A 10,666-nucleotide genomic window follows, 5' to 3' on the forward strand; every position below is an offset into this window, starting at 1 on the left:
ACTCTTCCCTTTGTCTGCCTCTCAGCATGTGTACGTGTGTGTGTGAATGTGTTCGTCTTTCTGTGTGCCTGTGCAACCACCTGGCTCTTTGTGTGCGTTTGACCATACCCATCTTTCTGCCCGTATGTCCGTCTCCACTCCTACACCCACTCATCTATCCACTTATCTATTCATCCACCCACCCACCCATCCATCCATCAACCCAACGTTCTACCCCCGCACCCGCCCGCCGCAGCCTTTCAGCACCACGCCGGGTGGACAGCTCCGCCTCCTCCCTCCGCGGCGGCTCCGCCGCAGCTCCGCGCCCCACTCCGCCCCGCATCCCACCGCCCCTCCCCGCATCCCACCTCTCCGCTCCGCTCCGCATCCCTCCGCCCCTCCCCGCATCCCACCGTCCCTCCCCGCATCCCATCGCTCAGCTCCGCACCCCCCCGCCGGAGCTTTCCGCGCTCCGCCCCGCACCGCACCGCAGTACATAAGCGCTCCGCCACCGCCCGCCTCGCTTCGCCTCTCTCCGCAGCAATGAGCTACAGTGTGGAACAGCCGGCGCTGGCCGCCTCCTCCCGCCGCCTGCTCGCCCAGGCCCCGCGGCGCACCGACGGCGTCGAGCCGCGCCGTGCCAGCGAGAAGGAGCAGCTGCGAGGCCTCAACGAGCGCTTCGCCGGTTACATCGAGCGTGTGCGGGCGCTGGAAGAGCGCAACCGAGCGCTGGCCGGCGAGCTGGCGGAGCTAAGGCGACTGCCGCCCGAGCCGCGCCGGCTGGGGCAGCTGCTGGGCGGGGAGCTGCGGGCCCTGCGCGCCCGTCTGGAGGAGGCACACGGCGAGCGGGCGCAGGCCGCGCTGGAGCGGGCGCGGCTGGCCGAGGAGACGCAGCGGCTGCGGGCGCGCTGCGAGGAGGAGGCGCGGGGTCGCGCCGAGGCGGAGCAGGCGTTGCGCGCCCGGCAGCAGGCGGCCGACGGGGCGGCCCGAGACCGCGCCGATCTGGAGCGGCGGGCGGAGGCGCTGCGGGAGGAGCTGGCGGAGCTGCGGCGCGCCCACGCCGAGCAGCTGGCCCAGCTGGGAGCCGCGCTCCGCGCCTCCGCTCCCCCGGCCTCCGGGCCCCCGACGGCGCGGCCTGACCTGGCGGCTGCGCTGCGAGAGCTGCGCGCTCAGTACGAGGCGCTGCCGGCCCGCAACCTGCAGGCGGCCGAGGACTGGTACCGCGCCCGCTGCGCCAGCCTCCACGAGCGGGCGGCCCGCAGCCAGGAGGCCGTCCGGGCCAGCCGCCGGGAGGCGGGCGAATGCCGCCGGCAGCTGCAGGCCCGGGTGGTGGAGATGGAAAGCCTGCGCGGAGCCCACGAGTCCCTCGAGCGGCAGCTGCAGGAGCTGGAGGAAAGGCACAGCGCCGAGGCCGCCGGGCTGCAGGTGAGCGGGTCCCCTCCGTCCCTCGCTGCCCTCCCCAAGGATCTCCCCCATCGCGGCTCCTCGTACGGCACCGCCCCGCCCCGGCACCGGTGCCTTGCGCCCGCTCCTCGCGACTGCGGTGCCCCCCCGCTCTGCGCAGCGCCTCCATCCCTGCAGCCTCCTCCCGGTATAGGGCTTCCATCTGCCCTGCTTGGGTATTGCCCGCTGCCTTCATCCTTCCACCGTACTCGGCGCCCTGGGAAGCAGGAAAGGCCTTTCGGAAGGGACAGGCATGGACACCTCTCTACAAAGCCGATTGTCGCAGGGACAAAGACCTCTGTGCACACAGCAGTGCTGCTTGAGGATATCACCCCATCCCTGTCCCCAAAGTCCACTGTCACTCCCCATCGCTGTGGGTAATTCCTCGAAGCCCACAGTTGGCACCTCGCCCCGGGGCCTGGCTCTTGGCACCGGCACTGCAGAACTTGGAGCTCTGCAAACGTGAAGGCAGCCAGATCCCAGCATCTCAGTGGACACTGAGCACATTGTATCTTTTATTCCATTAATACGACTCCTTTTTCTTAGTACAGGGAAAACATCCGTGGTTTAGAATGAAATAAATCCAGAGATTGTTGTATTATATGGCTACTAAGTGATCTCTGATTTCCAAATCAAGCCATTTCGCTATTGATAATGAAACAACAGCCTTACATCATACCCGAGGGCTGCTGTTGTTCCTCTGCCAAGTACTGCTGTGTCATGGAGCCCACATCCAGACTGGCTCTCTAGAAAGCTGGTTTGCAGCTCTGTGCTGCTTGCAGTCTTGCTGGGTCCTTCAACAAATATTGTGGAAATGGACAATATGCAACATTTCCTGCAGTGGATGAAAGGATTACATGTAATAATGTTCCTGAATAGCCTTAATGCTGAGTGAAAAGAATAATTCTGGGAGCAACCTATCTTTGGAATAAAATTGGAATTAAAAAAACAGTAACAATGCAACTGGGTTAAACAGCACTGTATTTCAAACTGATTTAGCTGCAGAACAATGGTTTCTTTCTATGTGACTCACAGGCTCTGCTGTGACAGTGCTTGGGAGTTTGTTGCATGGTGTTCCTGATTAGGAGCTAAATGATGCTCAGTGCTAAGGCAGAGGCAGTGGAAAAGGCTGGCTGTAGGAGATGGGAGCTGGCATTTGCAGTGGCCACCGCAGGTTCTGCAGGCACTTGCTGCAAACTGCTTACTCATTGCCCATGCACATCATGCAGCCTCAGTGGCACAGCAGAGCGACCAACATGGGAAAATATTTGGCCTAGAAAGATCCCCCACAGGAGTGAGTTTTGCTGCTTTCAGGCCTGCAGCTCAGGGGATTTGCCAGGGAGGATTTGATCTTGCCCTTCTGGTGCAAGCTTTTCCCTCCCATTGCCCTGCAGCTGTGTCCCAGCCACCCGCTGGGTGCTCTGTTTGGTCCCACTGAACCCCATACTTGCTCTGATGCTGTTTAAACCTGCTGAAGAATATATAAAACCATCAGTGTTTAAAGCCCCATCCCACTGCATGCTGTTATGAGCTGTACCCAGCACTCTGCCTGCTTCACCATCCCTGTTAGCACCCAAGCCCCTGTTTGGGATATGCAGAGCAGAACAGCTGTGGGGAAAAAAACAACAAAACCAAAACACAGTCCTGAGAACCCTTATCATTGCCTCTCTGCAGGACACAATTGGGCAGCTGGAGGCTGACCTGCGCAACACTAAAACCGAGATGGCTCGGCACCTGAGGGAGTACCAGGACCTGCTGAATGTCAAGATGGCCCTGGATATCGAGATCGCTGCCTACAGGTAGGCTGCTCTGGCCCTGTCTGAGCCCAATCCAACACCCTTCCCCATGCTGCCAAGCCCGGCACCAAAATCGGACCTGGGTCTGTTTTCATCCAAATCAGCTGCATCCTGGTGCTGTGATGGTGTCTTGTGAGGTGACCCCCACCTAAATTCCTTTGCTTGTGCTGTGCTTGCAGGAAGCTGCTGGAGGGAGAGGAAAACCTGTTCAGCGTGGGGAGCGTTGGCCTTCCAGCCATGAACCCCCTCCCCAACCCCACCTACTCTTTCCAGCCACGCTCTTCCACTCCATCCTTCAAGAAAGAGGAGCAAAGAGAGGCGGTTAGAGCAACCTCCAAGATACCGTCCGGTCAGGCTGGGATGCTTGACAGGAGCATAACCACTGCCAAGAAAACAGAGAGATTCAGCGTGCGTGGAGGAATCATTGCAAATGCTAAAGTGTAATGGTGGGGATCCCATCCCTTTTGCATTTGGGGGGGAGCAGTCTTCAGCTGGCCCTTTAATTGCCTCTTGGGCACTGGGTTGTGCTCAGCAGCTCCGATTACAAGGACTCCTGTAGGGTCAGGGCTCAGCAGCCTCTGGCAAAGTAAGGGCTGAGCTCAGCACACTGCTCCCTCTCAAGTCAGGTGGTGGCCACACGGGTCGCTGGGTGCATGCTGGTGGGCGTTGTGGGTGCACGGGAATTTGTGGCAGCGAGGAGAGGACTCACTGCAATGAGGGGGTGGGGGTGGCGAGGTCAATGGAACTCAACTACAACTAGGGTTAAGGCCCTTTACCTACTGTCCAAATCCATGTGTAGCTAAAGTGTTTCCTCTTCTTCAAGGTGTAGCCATCCACTTTTAACTCAGAAGCACAGAAATAGCCATAAACACACCTTGCTTCTGGTCTGTGAGTCACTTATATTTTAAACTATAAGGAATGTCTTTTTTTTTTCGTTCTGACAACTCTTTCTGTTTCTCGGTAGCGTTAGTCTGGCCACATGCATGGGGTTTGTTGGTTGGGAACCAACACCCAGTGCCCATCTCCACGTACAGCAGGGAGGGCTGGGTGCTGCCAAATGCCACATCCACACTTGAGCTCCAGCCTTCCAACATGTGCCAAATCTGATGTAGGATTTACAACTGTAGGTTTCTTTCAATGCCTTAAAATTTCCAGCTTCTGCAAGAGCCAGAGAATGTGCGTGTGTGTGTGTGCTACATGTCAGTGCCCGGCCGAGGTTGCCATCACAAGACCTTATTGCCCTCTCAGTGTTGCCAGAGTAGTTCCTGGAACCAGCAAACTGTTCGCTCACACTCTTTCCTCTTCTACTGTAAGGCACAAGTTAATAATTAAAAAGAAAGAGTTACATGAACCAAACAAAGCTCTTCTGTCTTCTTTCCTCCTGCTTCACATGGTGTGCAGCACCCTTAATCATAGAAATATTAAGGTTGCAAAAGACCACTAAGATCATCCAGTCCAACCCCAGCCCATCCCCACCATGCCCACTGGCCACATCCCTCAGTGCCACATCTCCACTGTTCCTGAACACCCCCATGAATGGTGACCCCACCACCTCCCTGGGCAGCCTGTGCCAATGCCTCTACACTTTCTGAGGAAAAATCTTTCCTATCAACCAACCTGAACCTCCCTGGCACAGTTTCAGGCCATTCCCTGTTCCCAGGGAGATAGTATCCCAGGAGATAGTCATGATCAAGGATATCCTGTCCATGATGGTTTCAGTGATGGACCCCACGGCCAAGGTCTCATAAAGGCTGGCAGACGAGAAAGAACTTCATGACAGGGAAAACCCCATAAAGCTGCTCCTGTCATTGGGTTACAGTCTCTGGAGGCAGCACCGGCACTGCTGAAGCCATGGGATGTGTACTGATGTCATCTCAAGGTGTCCACCACAGTAGCCACACTTTGTGGAGTTCGTGGCAGCCCAGTCAGGGAGAAAGGCCTCCCATGGCAGGAATTGCCCTTGCTTGTCCCAAAAATGAACACTGAGGCTGTAGATTATATCACAAGATGGCTGGTTGCACCTCTTCCATACACTCAGGGGTTACAAACAGCTTGTGTTTGCACGGCCAATTGAAGGTGACACAATCTATGCCTTAGCAAAGTTAACAGAAGAGCAGAGGGTGCACCCGTCTCCCATACAAACCCCATGAGAGCAGGGACAGAGCTGCCAGCAGGGCCTTGCAGGTAGCAGCACAGGAGGCAGTGTCCCACTGGTGGCCCTGCCATAGCGGGATGTCCCAGCTCTTTCACTTCCTGCCACCTCACCAGAGCCTGCCTCAGCCATCCCAGAGACACTGGGATGTCTGATGGTCACCAGCATCCCCATGGGCCAGCAGGCATAGGGAGAAGAGAAGGCAGATGGGATCAGGCAGCTGATACAATAAAAATCTGAAACTCAGATGTCCTTCAGCGCAGCTTTGTGTCTGCTCCTTGAGTACAAAGGGCCTGACCTGTCCTTTATTCTAAGCCTCAGTCCGGTTCCCTGCCTGCTCAGCTGGCTGTGTGCTCCCAGCAAAGCTGGGATTTGCTTTGGTAGTAATGATGTGGAGGGCCTGCATTCATGGAGGAGAACAAAGGAGCCTGGGAGAGGACAAGGCATTGCTTTGGAACCAGATGCAGCTCTTTGTAAAGGGGCTGCAGTGGAGATTTCCTGCATTTCCAGATCTCTGAGGAGGTTGTGGTGCTGGAATAGGGCCTCTGCTGCAGCCCAGTGTTTTATTGGGTTAAACTCTCAGGCTGCTGGAAGAGCACTGCAGCTGCTTAAAAGATTTATACCTCTGCAAAGCCACGACCTCTCAATAAAAGGCGGCTGCAGACACTGACTGTACCATCGGCCTGGGAAGCAGCACTGAGCGGCTGTTCTTCTGTCACGCTGCCTTGCCTTTATATTTATGCAGGGGAGAACGTCAGCCCCCATGCAGGGGTGCAAGCTCCTGCCACATGCCTGGGTGAACTGCATTTTCCTGGAAGAAAACACTGGCCCTGCAGCTGCACTCTGTGGCTTACTGTCTCATTTCATTTCCATGAGGATGAGATGGGACAGCTCATGCAGCCTGGGATAGGCCTGCTGCTTCAGTGATGGAAGAGATTGTTTCCATCAGGATCTTGGATTCAGGATCCCTTCAGCACCACTGGACGTTGTGCAGTAACTGTGCTGAGATGTACAGCACCTTAAACGCTGGGAGAACCACTACGCACAAGGAATAGTTTTGTCAGTTACACTTGTTTAGATGCTGGAATCCACTAAGGATTAAGCCAAAGGAAAGCAAGCCAAGGAAAACCCAATAAGCATTTGCATTCCTACAAAGGGAAAACACCTCATTTTGAGGCTTTGGGGAAGAAGCCTGTTATTCCGCAAGAAGGAATCAATGGCAATTTAGAGAAAAGCATCTTCTGGCACATAGGGCTCAATCTGTCCCATTCTCTTCTTGCCAGCTCTTAGCAGACACCTCTGCAAAAAGAGCTTCATCCTCAAGTGAGTTACCTATGTACAGCCCTTAATGCCAGCAGCCACAGTGATCAGATGTCTGCATCGTGGGACCTGACTCTCTGAATTCAAGTTAGTACTCTAACAGCATGAGCAATGCAAGTCTAGCTAAAGCAGAGAGGAACATGAAATAGGATTTGAAAAAACAACAAACAAACAAACAAGCCCTCCTAACTACTCATTTCTTCAATCCAGCTGATTGCTTTTGATGAAACTCTCCACAGATGGATCTACTTACAGCTGGAACAACTGGTAGCCAGAACAAATTCAGCGCCTATGTTTATCATTTGACAAAATTTTAAACACAACTTCAGAAGGAAAATACTTAGTTTGGTAATAGGTACTGTTACCAGTGCTGCTATACGTGCATTTACAAAGAGGACCACAGCAGCACCCTGCCAACTGCCTGCCCTTACGTACCCTGCAGAGCATGGAGGATGTTAGGATTCCCACCCAGGGAATTCTTACCTCAGTCCTCATTGTACACAAGAAAGGACCAACCCCAGAAAGGCATACTGCAAGCAGCAGGCTCTGAGCATGTTGTGGTATCATGGAACTGCTTGGTGCCTTCTCAGCAACACATGGGAAGAGTTGCAAAGCAACTCACCCAAGAACATGTTATTTTCTTCATAATCTCTGCCAAATCCTCACCATCCCCTTTTCTAGTGGTAATGTTTCCCTTGGAAGAAAACAGACGTTCTAAGACTTACATTTCCAAATTGATTGTTTTATCAAGCAAGTAGAATATACAGGATCTCCCTTCCACTTGGGGAAATGTTTCTTTTGCAGATCACTACTGCTTTGACACAAATATATCATCATACTAAATCAAAACACAATAAAGATGGTGATACAGCCTCACAGGAATTCTGCAGCCGCAAAGCAGTACATCAGTATCACATTTCACAGCAGGAATTACTATTCATCTCAAAAAACAACAGAATTTGACCAGCTGACCTGCATCTATGGTCCCTTTCTGAAACTTAAGCAAATGTAAGATTTGCTGGCTCATTTCTCATTTCAGGAGAGATCCCAAAGATGACGTGCAAAATTCAACTTACAACCACCTTTCTTCTCTTTGTGTTGAAATGGTTACAGAAAAATGTAATAGGGGAAAAAAAAAAAAAAGCTAGTGATGAGAAGGTACTGTTTGCAACATTCTCCATTTCCCAGAAGTATCCATCACAGCAGTACAACAGCATTTTAAACATAAACATTCGGGTTGGCACCTGGTAACCTCTCTCTGTTGAGACTTGTGTGGATAATCTGTCCCTCCTCCCTGCAAAGCAAAAGATAATACACAGTAACAGACAGCTGGAAGGATTTTTTAGTGAAACTCGTTGGCTGCTCCGTATCTTTGGAAACTTGGAAACAAGTGTTAAGGCACTTCCTGGCTTCCTTTTTGCTCGTCTTGTGGCAGCACAATTCAGGTCCGAGTGTAACAGCAATATTAAGAAAATAAATAGTATTTACACATCACCATCACACTCTCTCCAGCTGCAAGTTTTATTAGTCTCCTGAAACTTACCATATTACACTAAATCCAGATTAAACACAAGGAAAACAGAACCTACATGGCTCAATGCTCATGACTCGACCACAGCTTGACTGTGTGTTTATGAGAGCTCCTGACATCACAGCTCATAGTCTTCTCCTGCTAGGAGTCAGCAGAACTGTAAGCTCAGAATCAGCCATGTCATCTCTAAATAGGTAACCATAAAATAAGACCAGAACTATTTCATCATGCAATGAAATGATACAGTGTCTGTCAATCAACGCACAAGTCCAAGCCCACATTCTCTCACCTCCTGAGCACGAGGCTGGCTCATCTCCCACAAGGGCAGAGACGCCATCCCATAGGCGGCCTGTTGTTACAGAAGCAATTCTATCATCAGAACCACAAGCGGCTGGAGGAAAGCCAAGGTTAAAAGGAGACCAACAGAAATAAAACAGCAGCAGCAGAGCTGCAAGAAGATTGGCACATTTTTAAGCAAGCAGGCTGATTATGTGGGGAACTGCACAGCCCACATTTCAGCCTCGACAACTGCCAAAGGTCAGCCCCTCTGCACACTGGTGTGTCACAGCAGAACCCCAGGGGGTGCAGCAGGAGCTGGAGAGCAGGTAAAGCATCAGTGCCTTGAGGGTACACTTTAAGGTAGAAGAAATCAAAACGTTCAGCCACGACAACTTTGCGAAGAATATGCTGTATGGAGGCAGCTGAGGAAGGGAAAGAAAGAAGCAGACAATAAATTATTGGGAAATAAAATGTCACTAAGGGCTCACACAAAATATTCCAGGCAACACTCCTGTTTCTGAATGCAGTTTTATGCATTCTACCTGTAGATCTTCTATCATTAAGTGACTGGAAGATTGGAAAGTCTTGACTTTTTCATTTTAAATGGTACATGGTTTACTCTATAGATAAACTCTGTAAAGATAGTGCAGAGACCTCTGATACTGTTACTGCTTCAGTCGGAACAGTACCAATTTAGCAGATGGTTAAGCTAGATTGTGCAAAAGTCAGCATTATCCTAGACAGACATAAATTTGAATTAACTATCAGCTTCTGTATGCCTGTTAAACTCTGCAAAGCCCTTTGATAGGCATGAAGTTTGAGCCCAGACTAGGGAAGAATTTGCAACATAAAACACAACTATAATAGAGCTACAGATAGAAAACAAAACAGTAAGTAGTGATGAAACAAGAAGTGGCAGTATTGTCAAGCCAGACACCTTGTGTACAGCTGGGATCAGAGTGGCAGAGAAAGACCTGGTTCACAGGGGGCTTGATGACGTCTCCATTACAGGATTATTTGTCCTGTATCTGTGTTGATAATTCATCTGAGATTTCATTTTATTCCAGGTAATGATACCAGTTAGCTCCAGTAGACATTCTGATATTAAACCATCTTTCATAGTTAAGCTTTCTTATTGAAATGTGTGATTCTAGCAACACCAGGGCACATCCAGAACTTTCAATATTGAACTGCTACAACTTAGAGGCTGACAAAAGGGAAGATGAAATGGAAACAAGTGTTCAATTTAAAATTGGCTAAAATAAATTTTATTTTACCATTACAATATATAGTCTCTTATCAACACAACTCACAAAGTCTTTACAAAATAATTCAATCAATTTTCTAATGTATTTTAAACACTACTTTTGTACAAACTTCAAAGGGAAAATAGGCAATTATAGTTAGACATGTCTTTGTTCTTTTTTTTTTTAGAAGCATCACAAGAACTACTTCAAATAAGACTTTTTTTTTTTTGCGGTGTTGCCTTCACAGGCAAAACTTAACACTTTCTGTAAAGAGCTGAAGAAGGATTCATGAAAGCTTTCTTTAGACAAGAAATGCCAGTATTAGCATGCTGACAGCACTGCAGCAAATAGGACAGTAAGCAAACACATTTGAGCTAAGTTAAGTGCTCTAAAATGCCTCACTAAGGAATCTTCTTCCCTTCACTACGCTGACTATAGAGGCACCCTGGTTCTTAACAGTGGCTTTCATGAATCCCCACACATAAGACAGAACGTGCAGCAAGAGCATTGCACAGAAAGCTCTGTTCCTTAATGCTGCACAAGAGACCATGAAAAACTTCAACAGGACAGAACTGGAATACTACAGCTGTCCCAAAACCTAGTAATTTAATACGTTGAAACAAATGAACAAAAATGTTACCTACTACCCTCCATAAAGGCGGTATGAAGAGGCACACACTATGCTATTCAACCCTTCAGACCCACTCTCCACTACCATTCACTAACACATACTGGGAAGAGTGGAAAAAGCTACCATTTTTCACTACTGCTAGAAAGCTGTGTGCTGGAATGAAGGAAACTGTGCTCTGCTAGTCAAGTCATCTGACAGATTTTACACGACAGCAGAATTAGGCTATTTTAAATACAGCAAGCAGGTAGAACGAGGTGATGCTTTTTTTTTCCCCCTCCATGCATAGTT

At 50.4% G+C, this 10,666-nt stretch overlaps 1 protein-coding gene across 1 annotated transcript; it reads left to right on the plus strand.

Annotated features, from left to right (window-relative positions):
- Window positions 1-522: 522 nt before the first annotated feature.
- On the plus strand, window positions 523-3,662 carry INA (internexin neuronal intermediate filament protein alpha; the record flags this gene model as incomplete). Its single annotated transcript, XM_079536587.1, has 3 exons — window positions 523-1,404; window positions 3,097-3,221; window positions 3,398-3,662. 3 exons carry the CDS (start codon window positions 523-525, stop codon window positions 3,660-3,662), a joined length of 1,272 nt encoding a protein of 423 aa, XP_079392713.1.
- Window positions 3,663-10,666: the final 7,004 nt, after the last annotated feature.

The sequence above is a fragment of the Tetrao urogallus genome (genome assembly GCF_951394365.1).
Source record: "Tetrao urogallus genome assembly, chromosome: 5".
Classification (NCBI taxonomy): domain Eukaryota; kingdom Metazoa; phylum Chordata; class Aves; order Galliformes; family Phasianidae; genus Tetrao; species Tetrao urogallus.